At 37.4% G+C, this 21,754-nt stretch overlaps 1 protein-coding gene across 6 annotated transcripts in view; it reads right to left on the bottom strand.

The window, feature by feature from the left end:
- The window catches only part of ELP4 (elongator acetyltransferase complex subunit 4), a 234,730-nt gene that overhangs the window by 45,084 nt on the left and 167,892 nt on the right, over nucleotides 1–21,754 (bottom strand). Inside the window, exon 10 of one of the 6 annotated variants that reach the window (XM_070274967.1) lies at nucleotides 5,614–6,964. The exons of the other annotated variants lie outside the window; for them this stretch is intronic. Within the exon in view, the coding sequence (XP_070131068.1) occupies nucleotides 6,944–6,964 (21 nt within the window). The 3' untranslated portion in view covers nucleotides 5,614–6,943. Of the gene's footprint in view, nucleotides 1–5,613; nucleotides 6,965–21,754 lie in introns of those variants that run through there. 6 annotated transcript variants of the gene reach the window in all.

Here is a 21,754-nt window from a genome sequence, read left to right as displayed (position 1 = left end):
AGAATTAATATTGTTAAAATGTCCATACTACCCAAAGCAATATACAGATTTAATGCACTCCCTATCAGAATTCCAATGGCATTTTTCACAGAAATAGAATAAACTAACCTAAGATTTGTATGGAATCACAAAATACCCCAAATAGCCACAGCAATCTTGAGAAAGAAGAACAAAGCTGGAGGCATCATGCTCTCTGATTTCAAACTGTATTACAAAGCTATAGTAATCAAAACTGTACAGTATTGGCATAAAAACAGACACACTGATCAATGGAAAAGAACAGAGAGCCCAGAAATAAACCCACTTGTATATGGTTAATTTTTGTCAAAGGAGCCTAGAATATACAATGTGGCAAGGACTGTCTCTTTAATAAATGGTGCTGGGAAAACTGGACAGCCACATTCAAAAGAAAGAAACTGGACCAGTATCTCTCACCATACACAAAAATCAACTCAAAATGGATTAAAGACTTGAACATAAGACCTGAAGTCATAAAACTCCTAGAAGAAAACATAGGGAGTAAGCTGCTTGACATCAGTCTGGGCAATGATTTTTTGGATTTGACACCAAAAGCAAAGGGAACAAAAGCAAAAATAAACAAGTCGGACTACATCAAACTAAAAATCTTCTGCACAGGAAAGGAAGCCATTGGTAAATTAAAAAGGCAACCTAAGGAATGGGAGAAAATATTTGTAAATGCTATATCTGTTAAGGGGTTAACATCCAAAATATACAAAGAACTCATACAACTCAATAGTAAAAAACAAACAATCTGATTAAAAAGTGGCCAGGGGAAGTGAATAGAAATTTTCCCAAATAACACATACGAACGGCCAACAGGTACAGGAAAAAGTGCTTAATATCACTAATTACTGGGAAATGCAAATCAAAACCACAATGAGCTATCACCTCACACCTGTTAGGATGGCTTTCATCAAAAAGACAAGACAGAAATGTTGACGAGGATGTGGAGGAAAGGGAACTTTTGTGCACTGCTGCTGGGAATGTGAACTGGTGCAGTCACTATGGAAAACAGTACGGAGATCCCACAACAAATAACAAATATAACTACCAGATGATCCAGCAATTCCATGTCTGGGTATATATCTGAAGGAAACGAAATCACTATCTTGAAGAGATATCTACACCCTCACGTTCACTGTAGCATTTTTTACAATAGCCAAGACATGGAAACAACCTAAGTGTCCACTGATGGATGAATGGATAAAGAAAACGTAGTGCACATACACACACACACACACACTGGAATATTATTTGGCCATAAAAAGAAGGAAATCCTGCCATTTGTGACAACACGGATGAACCTTGAGGCCATGGTGCTAAGTGAAATAAATTGGATGGAGAAAGATAAATACTGTAAGATCTCACTTCTATGTGGAACCTAAAAAAACTGAACAGAAGCAGAAACAGAGAACACACTGGTGGTTGCCAGAGGCAAGGGCTGGAGGGTGGGGGAAATGGGTGAAGGTGGTCAAAAGGTATAAGCTTCCAGTTATAAGACATAAATTCTGGGGATCTAATGTACAGCAATAGTGACTATAGTTAACAATATTGCATATATATTTGAAAGTTGCTAAGAGAGTAAATCTTAAAAGTTCTCATCGCAAGAAAGAAAATTTTTTTACCTATGTGAAGTGATGGATGTTAACTAAACTTACTGCAGTAACCATTTTGCAAAATACACATATATGAAATCATTATGTTTTATACTTCAAACTAATACAATGTTATATGTCAATTATATCTCAATAAAACTGGGGAAAAAAGAAACATATAATTTTTGTTTGGCAGATATATATGCATATAGAAAATATCTTGCAGAATAGCACCTCAGGTCCTTAATGCTAAATTCTATATTTAAGAAGGTAGGAATATTTATAAAATGATGCTCTAAGAATTTCATGATATTTGTCAATCAGTTGCTACTGGCTGGATAGTAATGGTAGTTGCCCATATTAGGGAATAAATATAGCCTAAACTAACATGTTAAAAAAAGGGATTTTAGTTGACTGTAAATTCAGTATGAGTTAACTACAGATGCGGTAACCAAAAAATATAGTCCCAAGTCCATAAATGGAAGCATTATCCTAGTGCCACAGACTCCTTTGTCATTGTGGTAAAACCTATGAACCCCTCTCAGAATAACGCTTTTAAGTGAATAAAATAAAATACACTGGATTACAAAGGAAACACATTGCATTGGAATGTTATCAAATAATAAACATTTTCGATATAATAATATCTGTGCTTTAAAAAAAACTATTAAATAACAAGAGTAGCAGTGGGCCGAAAATTTATCAAAGGAGATGAATATAAATGATATTTTGAGATACCTGCATAGTTATAATCTCACATGAAAAAAATCTGTGATTTCTACTGATGACAAAGTCACGGTTACTGCTAATGCTACTGTGGTTTGCTGCCCATATTCATGATTAAGAAAACACCAAATTTCAGTGGGGGGGTTAGTGAAAATAAAGATGTAAACTTCTCTTCCCCTCAAGTTCTGGAGCCTCTAAATTCTATCTATGGATCCTTTGTTCTTAAATCCCTTCAACAGAACAAGCATTTATTTATGACTCCACAGGCATGTGGCATCTGTAGCTTCCTCACTCACTTTTCCTTTCTTTGCTGCTCTTTATTTAACGAGTGGGGAGAAAGGTTAGAACAAAAATTGCATGAGGCTTCAGGCTTGGGGCAGTTTCTTATATTCAGAACTGTCCATTATCTTCTTACCAGTCCATAAAATCTCACCCATTATTCCAGGCCTTGTTCAAGCCCTATTTTCTCTAGAAGGTGACATGATCCATAATGATTTCTCCTTTCTCTGAATTCCTACTGCACTTGGAGTCAGTTTAACCCTCATGTTAGCACTTAATTAGTGTATTTCATCCACCATCAGTTTTGTCTCCTCAACTGGTGAGGGAGGTTTATAAAAATGGAGAGTGCTGCCATTTTGTATTACCCAAGGCATACTGCCAGCTACACTGTAGGCACATGGTACATCCCTGTACAATGTCCTTCCTACTGGCGATGTTGTCCAGCTATGCAAATCACTTGTATGGCCACGTGAAACTGAGACAGTCACTGTCAACTACAATGGCTCACTGATGGCATATGCTGGTATACGATGGCAACGCCAGGTGTATCCTTGATACTAATAGTGACACTTACGTGGCACTAAGAATGTGCCGGATAGTCTTCTAAGCATTTTGCATATTCAGTTAATCCCTTCATCAGCCCCATGATGTAGGTACTATACTTATTCCCATTTTACAAATGAGGAAACTGAAGCACAGACAAATTAGTAAAGAGATGGAATTTGAAACCAGATAATCTTCTCCAGAGCTAGCGCATTTAACCACTACACCATACTGCCAGTCATACTATTCATAAACAAAAGAAATCTTTGTATATGCCTGCAAGTTTAACATGAAATCACTCACTTGACAATTAGCTTTTCTTCCACTGAACGCCTATGTCCCTTGACTGGGTAATCATTAACTCAGCCTTTGTACTGTCAGGATTTTACTACGATAACAGCAGCTACCGTTCCCGAGAGCTTGCTCTGTGCCAGATCCCGGCTAAGGGATTTCACGTGCAGCTCATCTCCGTCACAAACTCACGAGGAGGAAGGGAGACCAGGCCCACGTGTAGCAAAAGATTACGCTGTAAAAGAGCAGGCTTCTAACCCAAGCTGCCCAAATCCATCCTAAAGCACTACGCTATCCTACCTTCCACGTGTTTTCGCCTCATTTCTAAAACTAGATTACAAATTCACTGAAGGCAGGGATCGTATCTCCTATTTGTTGATTCCACAATACTTTAAATGCCTTGATCTTAACCACTACTGAAAAAATTGTTTCTTGACTGATGGACACAGCTGACATTTCACAGAATTCAGCATGGGGGAGCAGGAAGACTTTGAGATCTCTCATTAACCGTGTGTCTTTTGGGAAGTTACCTAAAGTCTTCCAGCTTTAGCTTCCTTATCGTTAAAAGGAGGAAAATTTACTTAGAGGGGTGTTTAAAGATTAAAAGGCAATCATATCTCTAACATATTTATTATAGTGTCTGCCACATAGTAAGCACTCAAAAAATGCTAACTTTTTTTGCGTGTGTGTGAGGAGGATTGTCCCTGAGCTAACATCCATGCCAATCTTCCTCTTCTTTATATGTGGGATGCCGCCACAACATGGCTTCATGAGTGCTGTGTAGGTCTGCGCCTGGGATCAGAACCCGTGAACCCTGGGCTGCTCAAGTGGAGCGTGTCAACTTAACCACTACACCTCTGGGCCAGCCCCCCAAAATGCTAGCTTCTTACTCTTTGAAACACAACTTTTTGGTCATGTCTGCAATGACTGATTTTAGTATACAGTTTTGTAAGAATGCTTATATCTGGTTGTATAATTCTTGTGATTTGTAGTGTTTAATTTCTCTTTTTTCTTTTTCTCAAAGGCAGCTAAAATGATAAACATTATTTTAAATCAGAGAAAGAATTCCTTTCTGAGCCAATGAAGAATTTCTGTCTCGATATTCTATGAGAGTGGTTACTGGTGAGCAGATATGAAAGAAACTTGTGCTAGGCAGAATAATGGTCCCTCAAAGACATCCACATTCTAACCCCAGGACCTGTGACATGCTGCTTTACGTGGTCAAGAGGCGTTAAGATTACAGATGGAGTTAACGTTGCTCAACCCTAGGCCGCTGAGAAGCAGAACGAGTGAACTTCACCGCTGTGCCACCAGGCCGGCCCAGAGAAGGTATTTTTGATGCTGTCACTCCAGGCCGGAACTATTTCTTTGGCCAATTAGTACTAAAACATATTGCCTGGCTCTCAAATCCTTCCATCTTACCACAACCACTTTTACATACAAACATGGAGTTGTGATCAAAGCACGCTAGTCTCTTCTAAATTATCATGGATTCTGCTCATTCCTACATCTTTTCTTACGGCATCTCCTTTCTGCCTAGAATGTTCTTTCTCTTCTTCTCTGCCCATTCAGCACAAACTAATCTTCTCTAAGCATCCACAGCACTCATTTTCTCTAACTGCACTTCCTATTGCACATTCTTCTCTATTATTTGCATGTTGTTTTTATTTCAGGTTTGTATGTTTTGCCGCTTGATAGTTGATGATGTTTGATGGGTACATAGGGGTTCACTATATTAGTCTCTGCTTTTGTGTATGTTTGAAATTTTCTATAAAAAAAAGCTAAGAAAATCTAGAGAGGCGCCCTTCTATCTGTAAAGCATTCTGTCCACTTCCAGGTTTCTCCTTCCCTGGCACTGTGGTTGGTTGAGCTGGCTAGCCTCTGGAGTCATACCACTTCTGGTTGAAGAAACATGATGCAAAAGAAAGGTTCATGGCCTTGTGCAGGCTCATGGACTTATCCGACATAACAGCAGATATCTATGAACTGGTGTACATTATTCAAGATAAAACTTTCACTAGTCCTCGGTAAAGAGAAGCACGAATAATTCAACTCCCTGGTTAATTGTTTATATAATCTTCAAAACCTTTCTGTCAGTGTTACTGATAAAGGATTCCTTCTTAGTATATTTCTGGCAAGAAATGATTGAAGCAGAAGATTTTCATCAACATTTAATAAAGCAAAAGTTAGAATCAACAGTAAAACTTACCATTGCTAGTTTATACTAAAAGCATTAACAACACAAAATGTTAATTAATTTCTAATTCTCTATTCTATTATTTAGATTTCATGAAGGTTGATTGGACTTGATCCATCATTTTACGGAAAATTAATTATTTCAAATACATGCACCACTTTATGCAACCCGCCTGATTTGCATTGAGGAAAATTCAGCAGAAGTAATTGAGGCACAAGCAAATACTGGCACTGACTGAACTCAATTTTCATTCCAAATTTCTGCAAAATCCCAAGGCACAACAATATCAGATGCAAGGGGAAAACAAACAAAAGCAATGTGAAAAGGGAACATGAAGAGAGAATATTACAAGAATCAGAGAACAAAGGGATTGCAAAACTATTTCAGTGCCACGGATGAGCAGTGAGGCTGCATTCAGGCAAGGTGGAAGAAGATATCATATGGCGTCCTGACAATTGATGTCTTCATCTAAATGTAAGAATTTACATTCTAATTAGAAAGAATTTACATCTTAATCAGAGGCAGCTGTATTATCTTGTTACTGTTTTCAAAGGTAATGAACTAAAGTGCTGCTGTGCTTTTTCAACCAGAAACTAAATAGACAGCACCCAGTGCTATTTTACAGCTTACCTGCTGTAAGCTGCTATTAATATTTGCAAAGATTAAATTTCCAACTAAAATCTTTTAAAAATGAAAATTGTATTTGACAGCACTAGAATAGTATGATAAAGTATTTAAACAAATCCTTTTCTAACTTGTATTTTAAACGTACTTATTTATCAAGCTAATAGAAGCCTCTTAGATTTATTAATGTAATATTGTTTTCATCGGGAGGACAGAGAAGAGCAACTCCAGCAGATTTATCACCCCGCTCTGGGAAAACCCACTTGTTCTTAAACTTACATTCGGTTAGGAGACCATTTACTAAATACAAAACTTTACCTTATTAAGACTATTTAAATTAAAGGTATTGTTTTCTCTCCCTCTGAGGTTTAACAAGGAAAGATAACAAATATATATAACCGAATATTTTGCTCGTTTGATGCTATTTTGTTACTACCACATTAATAACATTAAAAATGTAATGTTTCACAAATATATAAAATTCTGATGGTGTCCAGGACTGCCATAGTTAGTGAAAATAAGGAAAACAATGCATTTGAATTCATACTTTTTTTTCTAGGTTGTTCATAATGATGGCAGCTAGACCTAGGTACTGGAGCTGGGGTATCTCTGCAGAATTAAGCCCATCATTCACATGAGAAGCAGCATGAGCTCACTGACCCATGGTTTAGAAGAAATCGGGCTTGGCCTAAAAGAAATCAAGCAGGAGAAAATTACAAGTGTTAATAAAAATGTAAAATGCCACCTTTGTCCCCAGCACTATGCATCTTTGGGTTATTGATACTTATTTCCATCAGCTGCATCATTAATATGAAGTTGTAGTTTGGGCCAGTTTTTAATTTGTAGGTTTATGATTTATATTGTTTTTTTTTTTTTTTTTTTTTTAAAGATTTTATTTTTTCCTTTTTCTCCCCAAAGCCCCCCGGTACACAGTTGTGTATTCTTCGTTGTGGGTTCCTCTAGTTGTGGCATGTGGGACGCTGCCTCAGCGTGGTCTGACGAGCAGTGCCATGTCCGCGCCCAGGATTCGAACCGACGAAACACTGGGCCGCCTGCAGCGGAGCGCGCGAACTTAACCACTCGGCCACGGGGCCAGCCCCAGTAGGTTTATGATTTAATTCATCAAGTAATATAATTTTTTAAGTGAAGAAAGGAAAATAATAAAAGGCTAAAGCTGTTATCAGTCTATTAAATACATGACTAACATGGTTAATTTGGTCAAAATATTTGATTTAAAAAACTATAGAGAGAGTCTAAAATAATTCTGAGGCACATATTTATCTTTATCATCACACTGACTTTCTGGATCCATAACTACATGAGAAAAACAGATCACGTACAGATGTGCTATAAATTTAATGAAAGAATAACAGAATAACTTCAGGTAGATTAAAAAACAATGAAATTAATTTCAAAGTGGCATTTTCCTAACCTAGGCCCCTCTGACGACACAGAGGAGGTAATTATTACTTTACTGGTGCTTTTCTTATATTCCCACTAAAGACAATTTACAGAGGAAATGATTCCCACGGGCCTGGCTGAATTCCTGGCTCTGAAAGTCGACTTGACAGCACTGTCAGAAGCCGCCAGCCCACTTCTGAGAGGTCTGTCTGTCTGTGGCTCCTCTGCACGTGATTTGTTATGAGGGCACCTAACACCACAGAGCACACACAGTGCCTCCAATTTCCAAAAGTATCCCAGATAAGCTTTTGATTACCCCTAGGTGTTATGGAACCTGTTTGCTTTTTCGTAAGGAATATCTACAAATAAAGCACATTTTGCTTTTTATATTTACGCAGGGTTCAAGTGTAATATAACAGACTTGAGTTACAGTACAGAGTGTTGTATCCACCTTCCCAGTTTTCTCCTTGGCCCTCGTTTACTGTAACCATAAATATTAAAATCCAATCTAAAAGAGCATAATAAAACATAACGTCCATCTCCTCCTGCTCTATCGCTTGTCTCCCTTATCAGTGTGGGCTTGGAGTATCACAATTCTTTGCTAAGTAGGCTCCTTGCTTATAGTTAACTCCCCACCCAGTTTCTCCTCCATGGAACTGTCTGCCTAAAGCCATGGCTTCTAGTCTTCCCTCTTATGTTGCCACCTCTGTTAGTTACAAGGTATAGAAAAGACCTGGATTCTAATCCTGATTCTGTCATTATCTGGGTCTTATTTTTCTCATCTGTAAAATCAAGAGGTATGAAAAGTTTATTTCATTGGTCTCTTTTTCTCTAAAATCAAATGACTCCATTCTTACTCATTGTGTCTACTCACTGTGTTTTAGTTATTTCATGCCTATTAACATATTTTTCTTTCAACCCCAACCCAAAATGCATTTTTGCCTCTTTCTGTCCATTTAAATCGTGTTCATTTTTCAAGATCAATTTCAAATTTAATCTTCCCCATAATGCTGCTCTGCTAATGCTGGCCAACAAGAATTCCCCCTCTCTCTAATTCGTATATTCAGCAAATATTTGAGTGCCTACTCTTGCTGGGGATGCAAGGAATGAGAAAGAGAAACATGGCCCCCCGTAGTGAAAGAGCCTACAGTATAGCAGGGAAGGCAGAGAAGCAGCTAGTAACAAACGAAGACTAAAGATTGTGCTAAGTACGAGGAAGGCAACAAACAGCTTGCTAAGGGAGTGTGCACATGTATGCTCTTCATATATGTGATCAGAGAAGGCTTATTTCCTACAGCATTCTCTGCATATGTACAGTAATAACTAGCGACTTAATCTGTTATTATCTTCAACTGGCATTTGACTTATCCTGGGCATAAATCTTGTTTCCCATACTAGACTGCAGTAATAATGATATTACTTACTGTTGTAGCTAACACAAATTGAGTATTAAGATGTGCTGTTACTGTACTGGACAATTCACAAGTATCTTATCATTTAATCCTTAGAACAAGGTAGATATTTTTATTAGTACCCCATTTTACTCAAGATGAGGAAAGAGACTCAGAATTAGACTAAGATACTTGCTTCAAGTCAGACAGTAAGTGGCAGAGCTGGGATGAAAATCCACGTCTGCAAGCACCAAGGCAGAGTATAATAACGACCAGGATAAACTCCTTCCTGGAGACACGGGCTTCGTTTAGAGAGGTTTAGTATCAGTCGTTTGCACATGTCCGCGCTTAACACCCAACACTTATTTGGCCCTTTCAGTAGGCATTACACTTCCCTGTTCTCTGCATAAACTTAATCGGCCTCCAAAGACTTTTCTTGGAGACAGAGACCCTTGGATTGAAAATCTTGGGTAAGGTATTTCTAATCTAGTTTCTAACATGACTTCTCACCACCTTATTCCCAATTGGCACCAAACTGTTCTATGCATGCTGTTTTCCTACTCAGGACACTTGGTTCTGAGTGAACTCCACACCAGCAGTTGTCCATTTTGAACTTTGATTCTTTCACTCCAATGATTTTGACTCAAATACTGAAAATATTCAATGATGTACAGATCAGAGAATTGTTACACAGCAGGAAATTTAATAAAATCAATTAATCAAGGACTCCCTTTTACAGACTTGGAGTTAGGTTTCAAATATTTTAAAGACCAAGAAAAGTCTACATTTTCATTTCATATGTAAAAGGAAAATGGGGAAAGAAGTCACATTTTTATTTCAAACAAAATTGTGGACACCAAGAACAACTTTCCTTGCACACTTAGTTGATTAATTACACCAGCAGTGGAGATCGTAGGCAGAGATAATCCAAAAGCCCAGCTTAAAAACCAGCACCATCTCTTAGGGCATTTGTACTGATGTATTAGTTGAAATCAGAGCTTAACAAAGCACCAGTTTATAAATTTGCCGGCTCTCACCTTTACTGGAATTAATTTATAACTTTTTCTATTCTAAATCTGGCTAGATTAACAGTAAATAAGTATTTATTTAGCTTTATTGATATATAATTGAGCTACAAAAACTGAACACATTTAATGTATACATCTTGAAGAGTTGGGACATACGCATATACTAATGATCCCATCACCACAATCAAAGTACTAAACATATCCATCACCTCCAAAAATTTCCTTGTCTTCTTTTGTGATTTTTTTTTCGTGGTAAGAACACTTAACACGAGATCTATCTTCAACATATTTTAATGTGAACAATATAGTATTGTTAACCGTAGGTACTATGGTGTACAGAAGATTTACAGAATTTACTCATCTTGCATAAAAGAAAACTTCATAACCACTGAGCAACAATTCCCCATCTCCCCCTCTCCCAGGACCCTGGCAACCACCATTCTATTTTCTGCTTCTATGAGTTTGACTATTTTAGATACGTCCTATAATACTTAAATGAAAAGATCCTTGGTCAAGGAAATGATGAGACATTGTCAATAAAAACTTGAAATCTTTGACGTAGATAATCTGAAATGTGGATAATACACTTGTAGATAACTGAGAACTAACTTTTAAAATTATGCCTTGACTTGCAACTTGCTAAAATTTTAAAATATAAATTTAAATATCAGAGTTACATTTCATGGGTTTAGATAAAAAATATTTGAGATAAGACAGAACTCTTTAACGGCTTTGTTGTGTTTCAAGAACAAATGAAGAAATTGCCCAGAGGATAACACTAAGCAAAAGAAACAGAAAAGAAAGTAGTCAAGATAAATAAATGAGAAATCAGAAAACAAATTGCTAAAAACAAAGAGAACACAGGAATAAATCATAGAGTTATTGGTTTATCAGTCTACATTACTGATAGAAATTAATTCTTCAAAAATATAATTCAAGAACTAGGACAATGACCCCAGGTAGCTACTAAATTCCCCAAGGCCCAGGGAAACCCCCCTAAAAGACAGCTACTGGCATTTCTACCTGGGACAGGTCTTGTCAATCCCCTCTAGCTCCAGAGGCAGACTAAGATGGGCTGCAGTAAAAAGAAATAGAGCCCTACGTGACCCATATTCATCTCAAATACAAAGACAAGAGTCTAATCAAGACTCACCCAACATTTAAACGTTTAAACACTCGTGGATACTCAACAGTTCTTATCTCTAAGGACAGAGTTTATAAGGCACACAGAAGAAAACTTCACAGTAGAATTGCATCCTCAGATGGGTAAGAAAGGCTGTTAGGAAAAGAACCAGTTAGAAAACATGGAAAATAAGAATATAACTATCAAAAAAAATTTCAATTGACTAAGAGAAAGGACATACTAAGCAAGAAATTAGTGAGCTGGAAGATAGAGTAGAGAGATTCTCCCAGAATATAAATTGAAAGAGCCAATAAAATCAAACAAAGAAAAGTTAAGGGAAGTGGACACTAGATCCAGAAACTTCAACATCTGTGAAACAGGCATTTCAGAAGAGGAAAGAGAATGGCAGGGAGGAAATAATCTGGGTCTAAGAGTGAGAATTTCCTATGTCAAAAGACTGAAAGGAGAAAAATTATAAGCAGAAAAAATACTCGATTAGAAACTCTTCATAAGCTAGAAAAAAGAAGGAAACAACTTTTAACTGAAAAACGATACCTACCAAATACCTAAAACAAATTTCTTTTTTTTTATGGTAAGATAATACATAAAATCACGTTAAAATCAGGAACAAAGACTGATGCCCAGTTTCACCAATATGTTTAACACTGTACTGCAAGTCGTGGACAATGCAATTAGACAATGAAAAGAAATAAAATGTATAAATATCAGAAAGGGAGAGACAAATGATCATTATTTGTAGACAATATAATCATCTACCTATAAAATACAAGAGACCCAACTGAGAAACTATTAGCATTGATGAGATGGCTCAGCAGGGTGGCTGGATACAAGACCAACATCTAAGCATCAACACAAAAATGTAACGAAACTAAAAAAGATCCCATTCAGGAGAGTTAGAAAAAAACCTCACAAAATATTTAAGAATAAACCTGATATGGAATGTGCAAAGACTATTCATTCCTTTCACAAATATTTACTGAATAGGCAACGAGACTACAAAGGTAAGAGAAAATGATGACAAACTAATGGTGCCTGCTTTTGCAGAGTTTAATAGAGCCTATTGGGGTCAAAAACTTTAATCAAAGAATCACACCACTAAACATAAAAATAATAAACTGATGAGTGCTATGAAGAGTACATGGTGCTTTGAGGGTATGTAAGAGGAGAAATCTGTCAGTCCAGTTGTGGAAGGCATCCCTGTGGGAGAAATTACTCTGGGAGCTGAAGCAAGAATCACCTAGGTGGGGAAAATGTACAACGCATTCCGGGAAGGCTCAAGAGCAAGTGCAAAGGCCTGTGGCAAAGAGAACAATGCTGTTTCAAGGAATTAAAACTAAAAGATAGAAGCATAAGTGGCGGCTGTGTAACACCATTGCCTACCCCCAAAGATGCCCATGTCCTTCATCCCTGGAACCCGTGAATGTGTTACACATGGCAAAAGGGACTCTTCAGATGTGACAGTTAAGGGTCCTGAGATGGAGAGATTGTCCTGGGCCCAGCGTAAAACAATCCTTGTAAGAGGAAGGCAGGAGGGTCCAAGTCAGAGGAAGGCGATGTGATGGTGGGAACAGAGGCTGAGTGATGTGGCCATCAACTAAGGAATGCTGGCAGCCTCCAGAAATGGAAAAAGCAAGAAATGGCTTCCACTCTAGAACCTTCAGAAGCAACTAGCCCTGTGGATATCTGGACTTTGGTCCCTTCAGACTGATTTTGGACTTCTAATCTCCAGAACTACAATGCCATAAATTTGAGTTATTTAAAGCCACTAACTTTGTGCTAATTTGGTACAGTAACAATAGGAAGCTAACACAGAATTAGTCATGTATTACTTGCATAATTTAAAGAAAAAAGAAGCATTGACTATTACAGAAGAATCAGTCAATTCTTACCATGGAATTATATGAACATATGTGAATCACAGAGGACACTATAAAATAAAACATTGTTATAGGATAAAGGGAAGTATTGATACATGAGTCCATTAAATTTTCCACACTTATGACACACAAAGATGATTCATAATTGTTGTATATAAAAGTTTATTTTCAATAGGTTATACCTGGTAAAATGAAGACTCACCAGTTGATATCTTCAGTTGAATATCAAGGATATTAGACAGTATTCCTATAACATGAATTGTAAGGTTTATTTCATATATGCACATATATAAAGTTATGTCTATATGGTATTAAATATTATGTTATAAATAGAAATACATCATTCTGAAAATTTAAGGCGCAGAATGTCAAACATTTGTGATGTTTAAACATCACAAATATTAATTTAATACGTATTTCTTGTTTTTAGAGAAATTAATAGATGCTTTGATAATGGTAGCCTATTTTTTCTTTTGAAAGAATAAAATTTAAAAATAAGATAACCGTCATTATCATTTATTAGGATAGATAATAACTAGATTGTAGGTGCAGAGAAATCTTAACCTTTGTAATATTTTTTGGAGAAATTATTAAAATGTCAAATAGAAAGATTTGAACTTGAATGTTTCAAGTTTGTACAGCAATAGTTATTAAATATATATTCGTCTTAATTTAAAGTTCCTAATGATAAAGCAATTAAATTATAGGTACATTTACATAGTGGCTTCGAAAGCCTTAATTTTTAGACCTCAGAAACAATCTTTAAGTCATATACCATTGTAAACTAAAAAATTATAGTGTTTTCTGTCATTGAAATTAGAATTTGCTTCAAGAAATAAAAACAGGAGCTCTGTGCCTTCTGTTTGAATCAACCACATATGGTTTTTTCAGTAACTGAGAAGTTCTTCTACTTTCAAACAGATACGAAAATCCACAATACAAGAACAGGATCTGAAATAAGAGATAATTTGCAGTGATGCCTTTTTGATAAGATGATTGCATTGCAAACAATATATTGTCTTTTTGAATACTCTATCACTACTGTAGGCAGAACAAACATGCAGATGGCATGGGCCATAAAAGCATCATTAGGCTTTACAATACTGTTCCTGTCAGATTGCAGAAGTGTGCTTTAGTTTAAGTAGAGTGCTGGATATGTGAGTGCATATAACATTTTTGAATTTTAAGTTTTTGGACTTAAATACATGAAATACTGAAATACATGAAAGTCGACATATTTAGCTGTTTCATACTACTTCCATTTTCCTCCATGTTCTTGGCCTCAGTTTATTTTTTTTATTGAGGTCATAATAGTTTATAACATTGTGAAATTTCAGTTGTACATTATTTGTCTGTCACCATATAAATGTGCTCCTTTATCCCTTATACCGACCTCCCAGCCCCCTTCCCCTCTGGTAACCACTAATCTGTTCTCTTTGTCCACGTGTATGTTTATCTTCCACATATGAGTGGAATCATAGAGAGACTGTCTTTCTCTGTCTGGCTAATTTCTCATAACATAATACCCTCAAGGTCCATCTGTGTTGTTGTGAATGGGACGATTTTGTCTTTTTTTATGGCTGAGTAGTATTCCATCGTATACATATACCACTTCTTCTTTATTGACTCATCAGTTGATGGGCACTCGAGTTGCTTCTATGTCTTAGCTATAGTAAATAATGCTACAATGAACGTAAGGGTGCATAAGTCTCTTTGAACTGTTGATTTCAAGTTCTTTGGCTAAATACACAGTAGTGGGATAGCTGGGTCATATGGTATTTCTATTTTTAATTTCCTGAGAAATCTCCATACTGTTTTCCATAGTGGCTGCACCAGTGTGCATTCCCACCAGCAGTGTAAGAGGGTCCCCTTTTCTCCACATCCTCTCCAACATTTATTATTTCTTGTCTTGGTAATCATAGCCATTCTAATGGATGTAAGGTAACATCTTAGTGTGGTTTTGATTTGCATTTTCCTAACGATTAGTGATGTTGAACACCTTTTCATATGCCTGTTGGCCATCTGTATATCTTCTATGGGAAAATGTCTGTTCATATCCTCTGCCTAGTTTTTGATCACATTGTTTTTTTCTTGTTGAGTTGTGTGAGTTCTTTTGGAGATGAGCGTTATTATTTTAGAGATCAACCTCTTGTCGGCTATACGATTTGCAAATATCTTCTCCCAGTTGGTGGGTTGTCTTTTTGTTTTGATCCTGGTTTCCTTTGCCTTGCAGAAGCTCTTTAGTCTGATGAAGTCCCATTTGTTTAATTTTTCTTTTGTTTCCCTTGCCTGAGTAGACATGGTATTTGAAAAGATCCTTTTAAGACTGAAGTCAAAGAGTGTACTGCCCATATTTTCTTCTAGGAGTTTTACGGTTTTATGTTTTACCTTCAAATCTTTAATCTATTTTGAGTTAATTTTTGTGTATGGCCAAAGATAATGGTCTACTTTCATTCTTTTGCATGTGGCTGTCCAGTTTTCCCAACACCATTTGTTGAAGAGGTTTTCCTTTCTCCATTGTATGTTCTCAGCTTCTTTGTAGAAGGTTAGCTGTCTATAGATTTGTGGTTTTATTTCTGGGCTTTCATTCTGTTCCATTCATCTGTGTGTCAGTTTTTGTGCCAGTATCATGCTGTTTTGATCACTCTGGCTTTGTAGTATATTTTGAAGCCAGGTATTGTGATGCCTCCAGCTTTGTTCTTTTTTCTCAGGATTGCTTTAGCTCTTCAGGGTCTTTTCTTGCCCCATATGAATTTTAGGATTGTTTGCTCTATTTCTGTGAAGAATGTCATTGGGATTCTGATTGGGATTGCACTGAATCTGTAGATTTGCTTTAGGTAATATGGACATTTTAACTATGTTTATTCTTGCAATCCATGGGCATGGAATATCTTTACATTTCTGCACGTCATCGTCAATTTCTTTCAATAATGTCTCACAGTTTTCAGTGTATAAATCTTTCACCTGCTTGGTTAAATTTATTCCTAGATATTTTATTCTTTTTGTTCGATTGTATATGGGATTGTATTCTGGAGTTCTCTTTCTGTTAGTTTGTTATTAGCGTATAGAAATGCAACAGACTTTGGTAAGTTGATTTCATATCCTGCAAGTTTGCTGTAGTTCTTGATTATTTCTAACAGTTTTCTGATGGACTCTTTAGAGTTTTCTATATATAAGATCACATCATCTGCAAACAGCGAAAGTTTCACTTCTTCACTGCCAATTTGGATACCTTTTCTTTCTTTTTCTTGCCTAATTGCTCTGGCCAAAACCTCCAGTACTAAGTTACATAAGAGAGGCAAGTGGGCACCCTTATCTTGTTCCTGTTCTCAGAGGGATGGCTTTTAGTTTTTCCCTGTTGAGTATGATGTTGGCTGTGGGTTTGTCACACATGACCTTTATTATGTTGAGGTACTTTCTTCTATACCCATTTTATTGAGAGTTTTTTAAAATCATAAACAGATGCTGTCCTTCAGTTTTAAACAATTTGAGAATTATTTTAGGAGAGGGCATATTAACCAAAAGACAAAAAACAATTGCACTAATTTTTTTTCAGTGAGAAAATACTTTGGGGGCTGGCCCACTGGTGCAGTGGTTAAGTTCGCATGTTCCATGTTGGTGGCCCAGGGTTTGCTGGTTTGGATCCCGGGTGTGGACCTACATACTGCTTGTCAAGCCATGCTGTGGTGGAGTTCCACATATAAAATAGAGGAAGACAGGCATGGATGTTAGCTCAGGGCCACTCTTCCTCAGCAAAAAGAGGAGGATTGGCAGTAGTTAGCTCAGGGTGAATCGTCCTCAAAAAAAAAAAAAAAAAGAAAAGACCTTGATTTCCTTAAAAAATAGGATGTGAAATACTGGCTACCACTGGAATATACCACCAGAGACATCACAGGCTTGCTCTAGGGCAGGTGGGTAAGCACAGTCCAGGCACAAGGGGCCTGGAAAAGAGATCGAGGAGACAAACTTCTGAGGTTCCTTTTTGCCTAGTTATTTTGTGTTTCAATAAAATGGTGACAATAGCAATTAAGTAGCTGCCTCAAATGCTTTCATGAATGAAGCAGGCTATAAGTATATAAATTATGTTAAAAATAGTATATGCATACTTGGAAACACACTGGTTAATCTGTTTGATCAGTTGCTTAAAACTTGCAGTCCCACAGGCTCTCTCAGTAAAGAGGCTCTCTGCATCTGAGGGGACTTAGAGTTGTGTCAGGCCCTCTGGGGAGGTAGTGTAGGGGTCACTCCAGGGAAATCCAGCACAGTGCATGCCTGTATTCCTTCTCTGTTGTCCTGGCTTAGCAAGCTTGTTGGCTAAGCCGCTGGTACAAGCCTGGGAGACCAAATGCAGGGTTTCAGGAGCCTCTCGTGTATCATGTTTAGAAGGTCAGGTAAACAGAGGAAAATGAGAGACGGCAGGCAGTGACTTTAAGAGTAAGCCGTACGTGCAGCTCCAAAGACCTCCAGGAACTGCAAGTGACCGGTGTGCTAGCTCCTCTGCAGTGCTCAATGAAAGTCTGGCTGCTAGGACTTCTTGAGTGCTTTCCATGCACTTCATGGTGCGCTAAGCACTTTACATGAATAATATTCATTTTCCCAATAAAAATTTCTATATTAACTACTCCTTTAAGAAGCTTTTGAATAGGTATTATTATCCTTATTTTATACATAAGAAAACCTAAGTTTAGAGGGGTTACGTACCTTATACAAGGTCACACAGCTAAAAAAAAAGCTGGAGTGAATTAAAAAAATAACTTTCAGGAATTTTTTACACCCAGAATGTCCACTTAACATAGTATAAGTATGTAAAAAAAATAAATGAAAAAATAGTATATGTTATGGTTAAAGACTAAATGCTAGCTAATGTGTATGACAAGAGTTACCTACAGATGAAAAACTATGACTCAGATTTTAAATATATAGTGGTAAAATATACATAACACAAAATCTACTGTTTAACAATTTGGAAGTGTACATTTCAGGGTCTTAAGCATATTCACGCTATTTACAACATCACCAGCCCCCAGATCAAGAACACTCTCATCATCCCAAACAGAAACTCTGCCCACTGAGCAGGAACCCTCCAGGCCCCTCTCTCTCTGTTAACATTCTTAATTCAAGTCTAATCATTTAATCAAAATTTCAGAATGTTCCTGCTGAAAGCTCTTCTGTGTTAACATGTGTAAGTATATGATAATCCCAGGTACATGTTATCCAATTGCAGGAGAGTAAAAAGTTCACTTTTGGAAATGCAATTAAATTTTATTCACTAAATAAAGTAGATTTAGCAGGACAGACAGAAATATAAGTCACCAATATATTATTTGCTCCCTATGTGCTAACAGTTGCTATTTAGTCTTTAGCCATAATACACAAAAACTAAAGATGTGTATGCTGAGGAGTAAAGGTATACTGACATGCTATTTACAAAACGTTTTTGTTCATCTATTTTTCAAAAAATGCTGTCTTTACTGATCAGTATTGAAAACTTATTCCCTGTTATGTTAGGTAAAATGAGGATACTCAAGGCTCAGCTGAGAATAAGAGAGTGAAAATGTGCATACTTAGGGTCTACAAAACCCTTCAATCTCTACAGCTCTGAGGTGAGGACTGTGAACACAGCGGAAAGGCAGTAACCGACTTGGCTGTCAAGATGAAGCAGTAAGAGGGGAAAGGCAGTTTTGGAACCCGAGAGACACAGCCATTTAGGAAACTATGTTGGGGCTATAGTTTTGACATACATTTAAGACAGGACACGAAATATCTGTGCCCCAAGATAAATAAAATGACATTACAAGTTAGTTAAGACAATGGCATAATTTCAAACGTGTAGATGTTTAAGTAGCAAAACGGCAGCACTTCTCAGTTATTACCAGAAAGTCTTCCAGAAAGGATTTGAACAATAAGAGTTTAAGGAGACAGAAGATACAGGAAGCTTACTGAAAACCCAAGTAAGCAATTGTGACACTCTACAGAATACTATTCAGCCCTCAAAGTGGACTAATTTATAATGGTGATATAGCTGAAAATATCTAAGAATATTTCCTTTTCCCAGTGAGAAAAGGACATTAAAAAAAGGAAAAGGAAATGCTTGAGTACAAAATCCTTAACTATACCCAAAATGGTATGGGGGGATGTGGGATCCAGGAAAGATCATTTTCTTATCCAGCAGCTCAAGTCAATGGCTATTTGCAACTTTAAAACACATCAGGCATCAGGGATATTCAGTGATCGGTGGCCCACATTAGGAAAAAGTGACTGATGTGCAAGTCTGCTATGACCCCGCAAAGAGGAAGGAAACCTGAGAGTTAAGAGAGTCAGGACAGGGATGAGAGGCAGAAAGGAGAGGCAGAAATCTACTCACTCCTCCATTTATCCTACCACCCAGGATACAGGCAACGGGAGGACAAAGGTTCCTGTATTTCTCTGGGATGCATTTGACAATTGCAACATGGAACATGTCCTCTTGATGAAACTAATGATGTAGCTCTAAGCGGCATTTTGTAAATCGGACAGTTTCCTGAATGACGCCCAAAGGTCAGAATTTGAACACAAACGTCCCTATCTTGCCTCGGTAATCTGTCATCAGCTGTCAACCAAGGGCTCCTGGATGGGGAATCAGGAGACTGTGGTTCTGGACTTGGTTCTGTTACTCTCCGTGTGAGACTGGAAAACTTACTTATCTGGGCCTCAGATGCCTTACTCAGGTCCGCAACTTTTATTCTCAATGCACAAATCTAAAAAATTCTGAAAACCTTAACTCAGTTGGTGGCAAAATCTGGCCTGAAGTGACACAAAGCTATGACATAAAACTATTCACAGTTTTTATTAATCCTATTTTGTGTGACTATTCATACATTTTATTGCAGAAATATTAACGTATTTGATTATGGAGTATTTACTATACTACCTTTTAAATAAACATATTAGATAGAATAATTTATCTTGAAATATTTTCAAACATAGAAAAGTATATGCAACACAGAACAAAGAATTCCCATATCCCTCTCACCTGGATTTCCAAACTTTTAACATTTCACTTTCGCTCCATCTCTCTTTCTCTTTTGATTTAAATACGGAAGCACTTCTCCAAACATGTACACACACCCATAAAGAGCCTTTTTCTGAGCCATTTAAGCACAAGCAGCAGATGGGACTCCCATCACTTCTAAATACTCCAGTGTGTACTTTCCAAAACAAAGATATTCTCCTACAAAATCACCATTATAACCCTTCAAGTCTGGATCCGCCTTGACACAACACTGCTGTCAATCCACGGACTCCGTTCACACTCTGTCAACCGCCCAGCAAAATCACTCTTCCAACATTCTCGGTCTCTCGAGACTTGCCTTTCACCTCCTTGACAGCTTTTCAAGAATACAGGACTTTTGTTCTATAGGCCAACATAAACCGAGATGCATCTGCTGTTCCCTCTTGATCATGCTTTTTGGGCAGGGAAACCACTTAATACGACCTGCGCTCGTCTAGTCCCTCCTGTGACGCACCTCTCGTGATGCCAACCTTGATCACCTGGTCAGGCAGCTCATCAGGCTTTTCCACTGCAAAGTCAGCATTCTTCCCTTTGTAACTGATTAGTAGTTTGTACGGGAAATATCCTGAGATTCTGTCAATATCCTGTTCCTTGTCAAACCTTGTCAAACCCACCAGCCGCCTTAGCCTGCATTGACAACTTCCATCTGAAGTGAACACAGTCATGACTGTTAAACGGTAATTTCAGTCTCATCACTCCTTCAGGGTTTGTTAGTTGGTATTCTGTAAGGAAGAGGTTTCTATTTTCACCTATCTAGGTATCTATGTATCTATCTCAGTATGGACTTGTGGATTTCCATCTTACTCAATGGGTTATTTCCATTATTTATTTTGAAGATTGAATTTCCCAGATTTGGCTAGTAGGGTCCTCTTTGAAGTGGCTCCCCTGTCTTTTCTCATGTCCCCATCATTCTTTGATACCTCCCTACTTTTTGGCACAAGTTCTAGTCTCACGTTACATTTCCTGTGCTCCAGCCCTAGAATCGGCTATTTTGCCAGAGGCCTGCCCTCCCTGCCCTCCCTTAGTTTACTAGTGGGTGATGAAACTTGGAGACCAGTGTCTGTGTACTTGGAGCGCTCCTTAGGTTGTTATTGCTTCTGAGTGCTCCAGAAGACATAGCTAAGAAACCTACGTCGGTAAACAGCACATCAGCACGCAGGCGCACACAGATGAATCTAGGGCTAGTTCTACATTGACCTGCATATGTGTGTATGCATCACGTGTGGTATATATCCATGAGCATTTGTGTTTATTTGCTCTAAAAATACCTCTTTCAAATGTCAAGCAATATCTTCCAGTGCAGCAGGCTTTGATGAACAAATTCTATTCACTGTATTCACACACTACATGGTTAGATGTATTTTAATCTTGACCCTTTTTAGCCTTAAAGCTGAGACTGAGAAGTACTGGTCTTTTATTTTGCTTTCCTACAGCAACCACTTCTTCCTCATTTCATCCCCATGATTCTGTTAGCAAAGAAGGTTCTGTTGGGATCAGAGAATCAGCTAGGAAGAAATATAGGAAAAATATAATTTAAATTTTCCTACAAATACACCAATGCAATTACAAGTATATGTATCGAAAAT

This window comes from Equus caballus, chromosome 7, assembly GCF_041296265.1.
Source record: "Equus caballus isolate H_3958 breed thoroughbred chromosome 7, TB-T2T, whole genome shotgun sequence".
Classification (NCBI taxonomy): Eukaryota; Metazoa; Chordata; class Mammalia; order Perissodactyla; family Equidae; genus Equus; species Equus caballus.
This window is presented reverse-complemented; position numbering and strand designations above follow the sequence as displayed.